The 16,181-nt window shown below is 39.7% G+C and overlaps 1 protein-coding gene across 6 annotated transcripts in view; it reads right to left on the reverse strand.

Moving 5' to 3' along the window:
- Window positions 1-60: 60 nt before the first annotated feature.
- Window positions 61-16,181, reverse strand: part of cacna2d2a (calcium channel, voltage-dependent, alpha 2/delta subunit 2a) — a 207,348-nt gene continuing 191,227 nt past the window's right edge. For all 6 annotated transcript variants that reach the window (XM_078947037.1, XM_078947036.1, XM_078947035.1 and 3 more), the window contains 15 exons: window positions 16,043-16,140; window positions 11,701-11,791; window positions 11,554-11,616; window positions 11,316-11,419; window positions 11,135-11,233; window positions 10,954-11,045; window positions 8,238-8,285; window positions 8,049-8,120; window positions 7,792-7,944; window positions 7,317-7,369; window positions 5,556-5,611; window positions 5,340-5,463; window positions 5,094-5,203; window positions 4,839-4,921; window positions 61-3,583 (listed from right to left, as the gene is read on the reverse strand). In XM_078947037.1, coding sequence (XP_078803163.1) covers window positions 3,461-3,583; window positions 4,839-4,921; window positions 5,094-5,203; window positions 5,340-5,463; window positions 5,556-5,611; window positions 7,317-7,369; window positions 7,792-7,944; window positions 8,049-8,120; window positions 8,238-8,285; window positions 10,954-11,045; window positions 11,135-11,233; window positions 11,316-11,419; window positions 11,554-11,616; window positions 11,701-11,791; window positions 16,043-16,140 — 1,369 coding nt within the window. In that variant the 3' untranslated portion in view covers window positions 61-3,460. The remainder of the gene's footprint in view (window positions 3,584-4,838; window positions 4,922-5,093; window positions 5,204-5,339; window positions 5,464-5,555; window positions 5,612-7,316; window positions 7,370-7,791; window positions 7,945-8,048; window positions 8,121-8,237; window positions 8,286-10,953; window positions 11,046-11,134; window positions 11,234-11,315; window positions 11,420-11,553; window positions 11,617-11,700; window positions 11,792-16,042; window positions 16,141-16,181) is intronic.

A 16,181-nucleotide genomic window follows, 5' to 3' on the forward strand; every position in this document is an offset into this window, starting at 1 on the left:
TTCTCTTGTGGCTCTAAAACCAGCAACCAGTGGAAAAAAACAAAACACCACACAATGAAATTGAAGTGAAAAATATGAACATTATTTAATAACTGATTCTCTGTAATAAACAATTTGAAAATATTATACAAGGAGTCACAGACACAATATTTTACAAAGATTGCCCTCTTCTTTTTTTTCTTCTTCTTCTTCAGCTTCATCCACACACACACAAAAATGGAGCAACACGAACTGGTGCCCAAAAAAAGAAGGAGCTAAATCTTTCTTACGCACAGAGACATTCATGCCAACACTCACACTAGAAGAAACCAAAAAAAAGAAAAAAAACATGTTGACGTCAGATCTCAATCTTATCAACAGTGCTGTTATTCCTACTTATGTATTTTAAACTTCACTTTTATGATCAACTGGTACTTTTTTCCCCCCTAGATGTTGCTGTTTTTTAAACATTTTTTAAACACTTGTCAAACATGGTCACATAGCACCAGACTACAGACTACAGAACCACACACACACACGTGTCTTTCCCACAGAGACGGACCAACACAGATGCAGCGAGGGTCAGGAGGGTGCTTCTCAAAACCCCCCCTTTGCTTATCCTAAAGAGAGGTCTTAAAGCGAACCCGTACCTCTCATCCCCAAGCTGGATCCAATTTTCTGAATGTGGATTTTTTTTTTTTTTTTTTTTTACATTTTTAAAAATGGTTTTCATTCAATAATGCATTTATTTTGGCAAAAGTGAATTTCTCAAACCAGAGAAAAAGCAGGCACGTGCATCCACTCCGGATGTGCACACATTGCTGCGGGACTCTTGAATCGCCCTCTGGTTCGCCACTGCTCTGTGGAGACCCACTCCCTGAGCTTGCCTCTTGACATCCAATAGGGAAAAGAAAAGAAAAAGAAAAAAAAAAAACACCCGGGGGATCAACGCCCCTGCCTCACTTCTGCAGTGTTGGGTTTTCTTCCAGCTGGGCATAAATAAGTGTCATTACATGGTTGTTTACAGGTGTGTGCATATTATCTCAGTGCAGATATGCAGAGTGTAGGTCTAGGCATTTTTAACGTTCACGTGTGAGACCGTACAGATCCAGCAAAAAGCGAGGAAGTTGCAGGGGGTACATTTCCACAGAGATGATTAGCGTTCATTTACAGACGGTGGAAATACAGACGGACTTCATGGCACAGGAAAGAGACAAACAAATGCCAGTAAAGTAAAACAGCTTCAGGCATCAGCAGATGCGGTTAGGGCCAAACCTAATGACTTAAACAGTCTCAAATGGAGGTTTTCTCAGGTTTATGGGCCAAATTGAACAAAGAAGTGTTTTGTTGTGGTTCAAATTGTCAAACCTCGGCTGGTCAGGGAGGTTTGGTTTGGGGTAAGCACATTTTGCAAATCCAAATCTGATTTCAAGCTGCTAATTTAACAGGTTATACAGGAGTTGCTATTTTTGCATTTTCCTTTCAGCTCAAGCTAAAGACCGTGGCGGGAGCATTAAAGTGTGTTTGCATCTGCGCTGTTTAACACTAAGGCAATCAGAGAGGCTCTGTTGACTCTGTTGCATTAAACTAAAAACACTCGACTACACATTCTTTCGCATCTCCTCCTCTAATATTAACATCTAAGCAGACTGATAGTAACAAGTGGATCTTTTTTCTTTCCCTCTTTTCTTCACGACAACACTGGATTTTTGACTATTTTAACCACAGAAACGGGAGCAGTGGCTGCACCGGCTGCACTGGCACAGCTACGCCCCACACGCTCACTTGGAGGGTTCTGAAACTAACTTACATACATTCACACAATAACACATACGAGTCAGGCAGAACTATAGCAGTCAGGTGCCCACCCACAGCGCCCCCCCCCCCTCACCCACCCAAAAAAAAAACAAAATAAAACCCTTTATGCCCATTGAAGTGGCTGTATAGTGATGGGGATTATAGCTCTATCATGGCTTTGTGAAGAAACCGTATAGTAACTCCATAGTGGGAGGCTCTGGAGGGGAGCAGCAACAACAGCCAAGAGTGCAAATGCATCAAGCTGCGCCAGTCAATGCTTTAGCTTTCGTTACAGCTAGTTTTACAGCCAAGAGCCAAGTAGCATCCAGAGCCCCAAACAGCGTCATGAAGGTACTAGACGTTGACTCCACTCGTATACAACCAGTGTGATCCAAAAGAAAGTGCTGGAAGGCACTATGAAACTGAACGGCTCCTGAACATGGGAGTCTTGACACACAAAAGGAAGTGACAAACGTTGATACTTGGTGGCCTCTTCAGCACTCGATTAGACAGGAGTTTAAACATCATTGGTCTAAAGTTTGACAGGAAAAAACAAACAAACACACAAAACATGGAAAATAAATGAGTAGCCCTCCCCCTGAAGTCGTGAGACTTTTTGACATGAGTAAAGCGCAGCAAAGGATTGGCAGAGGTTCGCTCGTCTCCGGGTAGAGTGAAAATTATTCTCTTTTTCTTTTTTCTTTTTGAGTACTGTCTCGAGGTTAGAATGGTTGATCGTAAAAGGAGAATAGTACACAACATCAACAATGCTTCTGCAGCAACCGAACACTGAGTCATAGTTTACAGCTGGCCTGAGAGCCAGAAAGCACTAGCGCTGAATAGCAAATATCAGGAAAACACTTCAAGAAATGTGATTACCATAAGTTAATTACAATAGTTCCCAGTGGATGTTTTTTCTCCTTCTTTTTATAAGCATTAGACTGTAATTAGGAGCTGCACAAAATGAGTCAGGATTCAGCTGCTGATTCCGCTTATGGTTTACTCCACATCTAAATCCATTTCTCTTCATATTTTGGCTAAAAAGAATAAGACCACATGAAAGTATATCTCATTTTGGCAATAAATTGTCTTAAACACCTTTGCAAATTAAAACCCTAATACAGCTTGTTAGCAATACTCATCACTTTAGCAGGTAATACTTGACATTTTATATACTTGACAGTTTTTTTCTTTTTGCAATTTTCTTGAATGGTGGCTAGAAGTGACTGTATATGGTCCTCCATCTAGTGTGAGGCAATCGGCAGAGTGGTGAGGTGTTGAGGTGGAGGAGAGGAGAGGGAGGAGAAATCTTGCAGCTGGAGGCAAACGGGCAACCTCAGGTCTCCAGTGAAAAGTCTGGGATCACAGCATCAGCCTGACTCCTCCCTCCTCCTCCTCAAATGTTGGGCTTGATTACTGGTTTCTACGTTTCTTCGGATGCTGCGGGCGCCGTGGCCCCACCCACTCTTCCTGCAGATGAAGGCTAACTGGCTGAGGACACAAACATCTGGCAGTTGTCACTTAGCAACACGGACTGGGTAGCGTGGCACTCAGGGCTTCCAACTTGCTCGGATGTGAAGTCCCCTCATTGCCTATGAAGATACGAGGAGGTGGGTGAGAGGAGACAGGTGGGGGGCTTGAGGGGTTGGGACTACAGCTCATGTAGGCAAAAGGGAGGATGGAGTTAATTCAGTATAAAGTGCAGGTACGGGCTGATAGCTGGATAAAGCAGGAGCAGTTGAAGGAGCAGTAAAGCGCAGAGGGGCGGGCGGAAAGAGTGACCACGCCCACAGTCTGATGTGTTTTCCTACAAGACAGAAGAAAATGGAATTACTCATTTTTGAATAAGTGAAATTAGCTCTTTTTTTTCTTTAGCATATTAGTTATCTACATAAAACACTTCTTTACATTACAGACCCAAATATTTTTTATTGGCACAAAATAATATTGTTTTTAATTTTTTCTATTTATAAATAGAAAAAAGACAAAAAATAGATCAAATTTCTTAAAGATATTTGTTCATAAATTGATTAAAAAACAATAAAAGAACATCTTGATATTACAAAAGCTACTAATCAGAGAAACGGTACACTAACTTGACACATATATTAAATATAATAGGTATCTAATAGAGTTGGAATAATCAAAGAAAGTTTAAATAACTTAAAAAAGAGTGGGAAGTAGCATTTTATTAATAATCCCGTCTCTCTTTGTTATTATTTAGGGGTTTTTCATAGTTACCATCATATGGGTTTTAACTTTTATTTAAAATTTTGAATAGGTTTTCAGTCCAAATGTTGATTAATTATCAAATAATAAATATAAAATTTGGCAATACTTTATAAATTACTACTTTAAAAGCTAGTTATAAGACATTAAATAACATTAGTAAGGAGTTCATAAGCCTTTATTAGACATTTATTAAGATATTAAGTAGCATTTGTAGATGTCCTACAGAGGTTAATATGGTGCTTATAAAGACATGTTTTAGCATTTTTAAAGCCGGTATGAAACATTTTCAATTCATTAAAAAGCGTTAGTAGATTTCTTACAGATACTTTTTAAGTGTTAATTAATTGCTTTTAATCAATTAATTTCAGAAGGTTTTTTAAGAAACAAACCTTGTATGTATATAGACATACAGACATCTACAACACATTTTCAAGACATCTACAAACACTAAAAGATGTCTTAGAAATCTTGTATAATTATCAACACATTACTATTCCATGGTAATGACTTCTACTTTTACTAGATTTTGAAGCAATCTTATTCAAATGTGTTAACCTAAGGTTTTATGGGCACCATCAAAACGTATTATTACACTATTGCAGTAGCCTCAATGCCAATCACACACATGTGACAAAAACAGAATGGTTATTATCAAGGAACCAAATGGAGGTCTTACAGATTAACATGAAAAGATAGTAATACACCAGCTATTGTAGAAATAATTATTACAAATCAACAAGCAGGGGAGAAATTTATTTTTAAAAGTCATAAAAAACTGAAATAATTTCCCTGGAGCATGAACATGTCGTAAAATCTGAATATAGACTCACAGCTAAGTTATTGTCGAAGCACATGGAGGGTCGTTTTCGATAGCGCGCCACATTTATGGATTCACAGGGATTTTCCTCCTTGACTGAAAAGGAACTCACTTAAAGAAAATCTTCTGAAGAGTAAAAATTGGGATCTTGGTTTTCTTGTGTGTGTGTGTGTGTGTGTGTGTGAAATGTGCCCACAGTTGGGGGCCGAGGGAAGCATACAAAGCGCTTTTTGGATGCCAGCAGATGCACAACTTTATAAAAGGATACACTCTTCCTCCTCTTGGGAAAGCCTCTCTATCTCACACGTGTAGCACGGCATCTTTTCTGCCACCACAAACAGCAGGTTTGTGTTGTTTATCCTCCTGGCATGAATTAGCCTGCAGGCAGTGACAAAGAAGTTCACTTTGCACATTTGGAACACACAAATGTCTACAAACAGATCAGAGGCAATAGTTCAAACATAGACGTTGTTTCTTAAAATCATAGAACCGTTTGTAAAGACCCTGTTCAGACCTGGAGCAGTTGCCGCAGTCTTGCAGAATGTTGTAGGAACTGCTGAGATTAGTCATGTAGAACTGAGTTTGGATAGTGACACAGCTCCTTTCTTTGGAGTCCAGGCCCTCTGCGTTGACCTTGTCTGGATCACAGAAACACAGCAGCACTCAAATCCAGATTCAGTTTATGCCACATGCTAAAGTGCAAAACAGGGTGCGGAGATGTTTTTCCCACCCGTGATAAACCAGCTGTTGTGGGCCAACCCGTATAGAACCTGCTGGAACAAAGACCTGCGGGAAACAGAGCTGCATCAGTACAGGCAGAGTCTCTGTTAAAACAATTACTTTTTTATTAGTTTCCAAACGTGAATCGGATGTTAAAGAGTTGAGTTTACTGCTACCACCTGGTCTATAAAAAAAGGATGAAAAACTGAGCAAAACATGTCTTGTTTTGTCTAAAAAGTAATCAAAGTGTTGTAGAGTGCAGTTGAGGTAAACTCATCACGAAATCCTTTTCTTTTTACAGCTCTTTTTCCATTTCTGATCATTTTCTTCTCTTAAAATGTTTGGCATTTTGCTTCATGATTGATTTGCTTTCGTGAGTCTGGTTACATTTTCTGTTAATCGTACGGTACATTTTTTTTTAATCTTCATTTTTTTCTAATGATCTCTTATTCATCTGTACATTAACCTTTAAAACACATGTGCAAGAATGTGCCAACATGACTGAAGAAGAGGAGACAAGTCCCATCTAACCCACTAAATATTTGAACCAGGCTAATCAGCATGGCTGCCATGCAGCAAGAGGTTTTCGGTTAAAATTCTGACCTGGGTTCTGTCTTTGTGGGGTTTGCACAAATTCCTTGCCCAGAGTCAGGCTTCATAAATTAAATGCTGACTCTTAATCAATGACTGCATATGAGAACTGTACTAAGTGACTCTTCCCCCTTGGTGTTCCAAACAGGAAGTACCCGCTGGCTCCAAGAAGCCAAAATCCTTTAGAATTCGTCTTTTGATTAAAACAACAGCTATTATTAGTCATTATACTTGTCAGAATAGCCATTGTCAAGGGAACTTTCTATAGAAGCTTCCAGAGAAGTCGATGGGTTCAGTTTATAGTCCAACGTACTTCTGTCTTATAAAAATATGCCGCAGTCCATTCTGTTGTTTTGCGTTTTTTTTTAATTATTTATTTTTAGAAAAATCAGTAAGAGGGAGAAACCCATAAGTTGACTTTTTATGAGTTGAGAACATGGTCAGAAAAGGGCAGCTGCTTTCCTAATTCTTCACTCAGGTGTCACTAATTCACAAAATGAAAAAAGTGAAATGTGCAAACATACAAAGTAAACAAAAGAAATGTGGGAAGAAACTTCATTTTGACTCCTACAACCATTCTTGCTCTGCTACCTTTTTTGTTAATCCTGTTTTTTTCCTCCACGTTGTTTTTTGTAGTTCAAGTTATTCAAGTTGTAAAATAACTGACCAATCAGATGCCTCTGTAAAAGTATGTGATCTCACCTCAAACGTTCAAACATTTGATTGACAGATTCTCCTGACCTCTCTTTCAAGCACGGATGTGGGCTTCCAACAAGCTCACTCCTGATTGGCGAGAGTGGTTGCCATCGAAACTCGGCTAATCACTGTTTACTGACGACACCTGGCAACTTAAGTCATTTTCTATGGATGACATCACACTCACTTGGTCCAGTTCTCATAGGCAGCAAATGCTCCAAATTGGTGTGAAAGTGTGTGAGTGGGGTTATGTCTCCTCTTATATGGAGCTGGAATGGAGTAAGGTGCTGTTCTGTATGTACCTGTGCCTTCAGCCTTTAGTAATTGGGATACACTGCAGATACTCCTGTGAGTTTAGCCTCCATTTTTCACAATAATTTTTTTTTTATTGATGACTAAAAACCTGTGTAGGTACCAGGCCGTAAGGGCACCAAAGCAACGCATCAACATACCACATCATTACACAATGGATTACATATTTTACCATGCAGCTGCTGATGTCCACCACGCCAGGTTCAAAAAGTCTGCAACCGTCGGCTACAAACACACACAAAAAAGGTTTCTTAAGTCTAATGGGAATAATCTCCTTCTGGTATAAACCATGTAACTATTAGTATACATTTAGGCTTCACTGAAGTTGTTCTTGTGTCTTTTTTACATTGCATATTGATGCAACAAAAACAGAAGTACCTTTTTCAATTTTTTTACACATGTATTCCTAAATTTGTATATTTGAAATCCACTATAACCCTTGCGCCATCATGTGGGGGCCTCAGCCTCAGCTTAAACTGAAAATCTACTTTTATCTCAGAATGCTACAGTTCAGCAAATTATTTCAGTAACTGCTTTCAGCTTGTTGAGAAATGTGTCATTCGGTCATTTTAGAAAAAATTGTTGAGGAAAAAAAAAGTCTTTTCTCAAACATTTTTCCGTTAATGTCTTTTTGCAGGTAATCTTACCACAAAGACTCCTCTGGGCGCAGCTCCAGCTTCACTGTTGGTTAAACGCTCACACACAGACTGGTAATCATATGATTGCTTGCGGTTGTAGAAGGAGTTGTTGTACAGAGCGTACATCAAATAGGAATCGACGTCACCAAAGAACATGCCCACCTGTGGAGATAAGGGGCACCAGTCAGGATGCTGAGAAAGAGAAAGAGAAATTTAGAGGGAAAAAAAAAAGATCAGGGAAAAGGAGGAAATCATTTTTAAGAAACCCTGTTCACGTAGTCCTTCTGATTGGACATGATTAGAAATGCACCGTCGTCCACCAAATAACACAGGAGATCCTGCACACAGACACAGGTGGGAAATGTTACCTGGAGGTTGGATGGCGGGGCTTGGCGGTATGTAGAGACGGACGCCTCAGCAGAATACAGGAAGATCATTTAAATCTAAAAACTCACCTCACTGTTGGCCTCACAATCCATCTCACAGCCTTTGTTTGGTCCGCACTGTTACAAAAAAAGGCCAGAGTTGGTAAATCAGAACTATAGTCCTAATTCTACATAAAGACAAAATGCAGTCATCTATAAAGGTTGCCTAAACAGCCACGTACACACATAGGACCTTAGAGTGCTTAACCCTTGTGCTATCCTAGGCACTGTAACATTGGGAGTTGGGTCATCTAGACCCACTAGACAGTGCGCTGAACCTTTTTTCTTCAATGATTTGTGATCTTCACTGGTGTCCATGGATTACATGAAATCTTTCCACCTTTATCCACCTTTGTCATGGTAGGGAGAACACGTCAATGTAAGGGTGGGGTCATCTAAGATAGCAAAAGGGTTAAGCACCTGCCTTCTTTTCCTCGTAATAAAAAGTGCCCTAGTGCCCTCTGTTTTTTTTGTGCTTTTTTCAACATTACTACATTTCTGTTAGAGATACAAAAAAAATGTGGCTACAAAACCCCCCAGTTTTCTATCGAACCCATTTCCTTGTAATCCGGGGGTTCTTAGCTGTCTTTGGCGGCTCCAGCCTCACGGAAAACTGAAGAGACGTAGCTTGAACCTGTGAGTTCTGGTCTAACTAGTTGCCGTCCACTGATTCAGTGAGCTTAAATATGGTTCATATTTCAAGAAAATGCTGTATACTAGTCAAAAAGTCACTTTTAACTTTTGGCAGATGTCTGAGCAGCAGATTCATTCAACACAGAGCAGGTTGTGCATTTATGGTGAGTTCAAAGCTCTGACACTAAATTAAACTGTTCAATGTAATATTTTCAGATTAGAATTGCTTTCTTTAAGATCTGTATCATTCAGTTTCCAAACTTCTGTATTAAAATCTTCCCAGTCCCAAAAAATGTCTATGTTTAGAAAATAAGATGCAAAAGAGAATTTAGCTGCGAATTCCAACACAGAACAGGAGTCACATTGGAAACAGCTTTCAGGAACTGGAAGTGTAGCAGCCAAAATGCAGGACACTGGGTGTGGTGGCAGAAACGTAAACATTTGATAAATAAACTTAAAACAGTCACAATCTCAAACTCCACCATGGACAAGACCTAAGAGCTGTCTAAGAACACCAGAAACCAAATTGTTGACCTGCACCAGGCTGGGAAGATTGAATCTGCGATAGGTAAGCAGGTTGGTCTTAAGAAATCAACTGTGGGAGGAATTATTAGGAAGATCTCACCCCGTGGGGTCAAAATGATCACAAGAACGGTGAGCAAAATTTTCAGAACCACACAGGGGACCACACTACACTGCCAGGGACTCAAATCCTGTAGTGCCAGTTGTGTCCCTCTGCTAAAGCCAGTACATGTGCAGGCCCGTCTAAAGTTTGCTGGAGAGCATTTGGATGATCCAGAAGAGGATTGAGAGAATGTCCTGTGGTCAGATGAAACCACAATAGACCTTTTTGGTAAGAACTCTACCCGTCGTGTTTGGAGGAGAAAGAATGCTGAGTTGCATTCAAAGAACACCACAACCTCCTGTAAAGCATGGGGGTGGAAATATTTTGGTTTGGGGCCGTTTTCCAGCAAAGGGACCAGGACGACTTATCCATTTAAAGGACAGAATGAATGGGGGCATTTATCGTCAGATTTTGACTGTAAACATCCTTCCATCAGCAAGAGCTTTGAAGAAGAAACATGACTGGGTCTTTCAGCATGACAACAATCCCAAACATACAGCCGGGAAATGAAGGAGTGGCTTTGCATTTCAAGGTCCAAGAGTGAACTCGTCAGTCTCCAGATCTCTACCCCATCGAAAATCATTGGAGGGAGTTTAAAGTCTGTGTTGCCCAGCGCCAGCCCCAAAACATCACTGCTCTAGAGGAGATCTGATGGAAGTATGGGCCAAAATACCAGCAACAGTTTGTGAAAACCCTGTGAAGACTTACAGAAAACGTTTGACTGCTTTCATTGCCAAAAAAGGGTATATAAAAAAGCATTGAGTTGAACTTTTGTTATTGACCAAATACTTTATATATTTTATATTTTCCACCATAATTTACAAATAAATTCTCTAAAGAATCCGCCAACGTGATTTTCTGGATTTGAGGTATACCTATGATAAAAATTACAGACCCCTCTCAACTTTTTAAGGGGGAAAACTTGTACAATAGATGGCTTATTTGCCCCATTGTAAAATCTTTTTTTTTTATTCAGCAGAGCTATGGTATCAAGATAATTTCCCTTCAAGGGGATCAATAACATTCTAAAAAGTTTAATTCTGTTTTGGTTTATTAAATTAGCCTTAATGCGTACACTCACACAGTTGGAATTTCTGTTTCAGGACTCGATGTACATGTCTGTAACCTCTTGATGTATTTTTGACAGGGAAATCTCGTATTCAAGACAAGCAAGAGTCGTATTCAAAACAAAGACAAATCATATTCAAAACAGACATGTCAAACATAAAACTAAATGTATGGATTTTTTTTATTGTAAGTTGTGCACAAAGTATTCATTTGTGCAAAGTTTTGTATGTCTGCATTTGTCTTTTATTGCCAGTTGTCTTACCCCATACCTGTGCCTGTTCCAATGCGCATTCTTACAAGAAGGTTAAACTCAAACATATTCAAGAAACAGCATGTGTATTCTTGAATGTATTTTTATTTTGGTGAACATTTCATGGGCTCTTTGAACACTTAATGTCCCCCATCCTTTGTGTTTTGTACCGTGTTTGAGCCTTGGCGGCTGTCTGTTTGGTTGCTGGCAAGAATCTTGAATTTTTCTGTCCAGGCTTCAAGGTCCAGTTTTACTCCAACCACTGCAAAAAATATTGAATCAGGAAATACACATGAAAATGACCAATTTTCTTTTATCTGTCAAGTTTGTCAGTTGCAGAGGTCAGCTCACCTGCAGGTTTGATAGTCTTCCCTCCTACAGCTAAGTTCAGGGCTGTGCTGACCAGAATGCCAATGGTGTCGTTTTCTGGGTTCAGCAGCTCATCTCTGGCTACAAGGTGAAAGCAGGAACAAGTCAGAAACAAAGCCCCCCCGTGGGAGATATGCAGTGTAAGAACATGAACATCATTCACAGGTTCGATAAGGTGCTCTGAAGATGTAGCCGCTGTTGTCGAGGCTGCGGCGGTAATAGGTGGCATTAAACGGTTCAGGGTCTTCCTCCCAGGTTTCTGCCGCTCTAAAATATGAGGAGCAGAGATACTGGAAATGTAAACGTCTGATGTATGAGATTTCTGCAGAGCCTACCACACAAACATATGAAACTCCATAATGCTTAAAAAAATAAGAGGCTGTGCTGAAGGGAGCTCTTACTTGTTGGGGAAGACTCTTGTTATGCCTCCATCTGTTGCAGCAAACACAGCCAAGAAGCCATACCTAAAGGTCCAGAAGCAGCTTTAAACTTTGAATCCAGTCAGAATCTGCAAACTCCTCTGGTGTCTCTAGTAGAGTTTTACTCACGTGTTTAAATCTTTGTTTCTCCACACCTTCTCAACCAGCTGTCTGATGATGCCAGTGTCCAGAATCAGATTATGCAAAAGCAAATTATCGCCTAAAAGCAAAAGAAAAACAAACAAACAAATTTCTGCTGACATTTTTAACCCTACATAACCTTTGGTATCATATTTGACATTTCCGAGACTCTTATCTCATTAGCATGGTCCAAACTTTCCTGTAATTAAAGCCTATAGTGCAGGCGTGGGCAAACTACGGCCCGCGGGCTGCATCCGACCCGCCTCCATGTTTGGTCTGGCCCACTGAACAATACCTGAGACCCATGTTTTTTTTTTATCTGGCCACACAATCAAGACGTGACATTTTATTCCCCCCTTCTGCAGTCAGTGCTCCGATCTGAAACCCTCTAAAAATCTCTGTCAAACAGAACAGAAGACAGTCTTCCCTTTATGTCGCAGTTCATCTTTCCCAGTTTAGCTCATTCTTTTAGAGCAATTGCTTTTTTTAAACAGTGCTCCCTGTTCTGTGTCCTGATTGGCTGGAGACCTTGTCAATCAATCTCCTCCGTGTGTCTCCTGTACAGAAACCCGGAACTCTTTAGGTCTAGGTTTTTCCTGAATTTTTGTCTTTGAAAATCATAGAGTGTTACTTGGTCATTGTTTTATTTCATAAATAATGTTATTTATTTTATTAAAAGGATCATGAATGAATGAAACTTTATTTATATAGCACTTTACAACTCCTTGAAGGTACCAAAAGGGCTTCACAATAAAAAAAGAGATCTAAAATGGGAACAAAATTTTTAAACTAAAAACTCTAGAATATTCTGTATGGAATATAATCCAAATGTTTTCATCTACATTCCATGTTATGTCATTCTCACTCCACGAATCTGCTCATGGTCCGGGCCTTCTATCCAATTTTAGAACCCAATGTGGACCGCGAGGTAAAATAATTGCCCACCCCTGCCACAGTGACTTAGTACTGTATGTGTTTCCTGTCCTGTAGTTCATTATCTTTCCTCTAGGGGCAGTAGAAGAGCTCTCCCGCTAATTTCAAAAAGGCTGTTTCCATAAATCTCAAAACGGACTTTGGCAGGAAATTTTTTTGCTAATTTTCAAACCTGTATGGATAGATTAACACATCTATTGGTGTTCTTTTAAAAAAATGACTACTTGGTGTATTGTGTTGATCATTAATCCTTAATGTAAAATCATGTTAAAAAATGTGTGGATTCAAATGTGAGACAGTGAGTACATAAGGTGCTCATGTCAATGTTTTTGCAACTCAAACTGACATTGTTGTGAGCAAAAACCTTATAAATCACCCAACGTGGTTAAAATCTTTTTAAAAATACTTCATGAAAGGGTTTAAAAAACATCCTAATTCCAAAAAAATTGGATTTCCTGTCAATGCATTAATGGTTTGGGCTTTACAGCGTCAACAAAAGCCAACAGTGTTAGCTTCCTAAAACCTATCTAGTGTTTTTAGCTGATTTTTTTTAGAATTGATGCTAAAAAGCTTTGTCTTTTGGTTTTAGGGGTGTTAAATTATTGTGTTAATAAAATATCGCTTTATTTTTAATTGAGATAATCTAATTTTTAATCTATAACCATTGTTGTGTTTTCAAATCTAAAAAAAACACAGGTCCAGCTGTTTACTGTTTACGTGCATGAATGTTATCTAAACTCAGCTGAAAAACCCTCTCATATTGGTCTCAGTTACACATCTTGGGATTGCTCAGACAAATGTTCCAACTGTTTTTATGTGTTAAATTTGAGCACTTTGGACCAGATGTTTTGTTCTTGCATTTTTATTTCTTAATTGTTCAAGATTGAATAAAATACCTTTTGTTGGTGTAAAAGTAGCTCAACTACGAGGAATAGGGATGGGTATCGTTAAGGTTTTAACGGTACTACTACTCTTATCGATACTGCTTATCGATCCGGTATTTAACGGTACTCTTATCGATACTTTTTGGGGACGAATAATAAATAAAGAAATAACAAATGAAGAACATGAAGTATTTTATTTCCTCATTATGCAACAAAACTGTTTTTTTTAACAAAAAATTTTACTTTATACATGAGAATGTTCCAGACAGGATATTCATTTAATTATTAATCTAATTATTTTTATTCTTTAAGAGCGTGATGTTTCCTTTGATCTTTTGTCCATTTTCCACAACCTTGAATAGACTTTTCTGTCTGTCAAACACCAGATTTAGGATTGAGTGAGATGATGAAAACAAATTCACTTTGATGCAGACTCCTTTCTATTTATTTATTTTTGTTTAAATCCAGTAAACCCAATAAATTATATTAATTTTACGGATGACGACTATCATTAGTCATTAATTATTATTAAGTATTAGGAAGCAGCTGATAGTGTGTCATGGGTCTGGAATCGTAAGCGGTAGAACACGCCGCCCCAGCGTGTTCTACACAAACAGCGCAACATACGGTCATCGTAGCAGGAAGGTGACAGGATGGTAGGGGCTCCTTGATGCAAACTTCATTAATCTTACGCAGAAACTGGTGTTCTTAGTCTAGGGCGCTCACGTGTCCCCTACGAGACTGTGTGTGCGCTGCCTCGTCTTGTGTGTGTGCGCGCGCGGCACGTGCTGTCTGAACAACAGCCCCGCCCCCGTGTACACAAATACACAGACAGAGCTCTCAGCTTCAACGAGAATACCGAAATTAATATCATCATTAATTAACGGAAAATTGACTGACTTTGTGAGTGAAATATGGCAGAAAACGCTTGTGAGACACAAAAAAAGAAAAAGTAACTTCTCCAGTACCGATAGCAGAACCGTTCAGGTCAGATCTTAACGATACTGCGGTCTTGAAGAATGTGGCCCCGGGGCGCGTTCAATACCGGGGCACGGTACCCATCCCTAATGAGGAAAGTCACTTTTTGTTTAACAGGGAGGGACAAACCTTTTTCCTTTTTAGGAATATCCCTTCTGTTTAAATGTCTGTTTGCAGTATTTTCATTATTTATAGATTTTGCAGTATTTGACACCATAATGCAGGGGTCGGGAACCTATGGCTCGCGAGCCATATATGGCTCTTTTGATGGTCACATGTGGCTGGCAGACACATTTTTAATTTTTTCTTTTTCATTAGACCAGTCCTTCTCGGGCGCGATGCGATGGCAGAGGCGCACAGTAGTAGCGGTGCTTGGAGAGAAGGATCTGCGCCAGCATTATCACTTTACTATTATCTATTATTTCACAGAGTTTGTACCAGCCGGAAACCTGTGAATTGCCGTGCCTAAAACTGCGCGCCCCCGTCTCTGAGAAAGAGCGCGCAGTAGCGGGGACGGGATGTGACTGAGAGGGAGAAAGCAGAGGGTGAGGGTGGAGTTGTGGGCTCGGTCAGTAAGGTGAACCGCGCAGGGATTGTAAAAACATAAAACCTGCTGCCCGTCACTCACTGCAGCGTGTGAGTGTGTGTGTTTGGCTCCGCGTCTGCATGTGAGCAGTCTGTCTCACATTTACAGAACATTCAGACCTACGATCACGTTTAAAGTCTCAACGCCTGAACGAAGCAGAAACTCACCACGTATCAACCAGACTAGACCATCAACAAAACTACCACGAGAAATACTCATCATTTATTAGCAACAGCATAACAATGTTATTAAAAATAATCCACAGACTTATTGTACTTTAAAAGTGTTGAAATTATATCAAATGCACACATTCATTTGAATATTTAGTTTTAAACATATTGTAGCGGACTGAGTTTAACTTGGCTGTTGGGCCGCGTTAAAAGTTCTGGAGTTCCTTGAACGCATCAAGCAGAGATCTGATTGGCTCTTAGTTCTGTCGCTCAGCCTGTTGTTAGTTAATTTGGACCAATGGGGTTCAGCTATGGGCCGAATAAGGGAAATGGGAGGGCTGGAGCGGGAGGGGGGAATATAAAGTTGGGAGAAGCGCTCTCGTCTCGGCGGGAGAGATTCAGGAGCTGCTGAATTAATTTACGGCATTTGTTACAGCCTGCATTAACCAGAATAAAGAACCTTAAAAGAGGTTAAGTCTCCGTGTGGGAAAAGGACACTACATTATTGTATGGCTCTTTCGAAATTACATTTAAAAATATGTGGCGTTTATGGCTCTCTTGGCCAAAAAGGTTCCCGACCCCTGCCGTAATGCATCCTTCATTTAAAATATGACTAACTTGCATGGCAGCTTTATAATAAAATGTAGCACACAAATGTATTATTTTAAACAATTACATTTAAAGTGAATTAAACAGACAATGCTGTTCATTGTTGTGTGATTTGCTAAAAGAGGCGCTCTCCCTGCATTGATTTGGAATGTCAGTGAAAGCAGACTCACATTGTTTGGAGTCTGGTGTCACCTTCTCCATGAGACTAATGAAGTTCAGCAGGAACTCTGTGTTGTTGTTGGACAGTTCAAGTTCGTTGCAGTACTCCCTAAGAAACATGCAAAGAGAAATCTGAGCGTCAAAAAAAAA

This window comes from Oryzias latipes, chromosome 5 (assembly GCF_053564925.1).
Source record: "Oryzias latipes strain Hd-rR chromosome 5, Olatipes_Hd-rR_3.1".
In the NCBI taxonomy this organism is placed as follows: Eukaryota; Metazoa; Chordata; class Actinopteri; order Beloniformes; family Adrianichthyidae; genus Oryzias; species Oryzias latipes.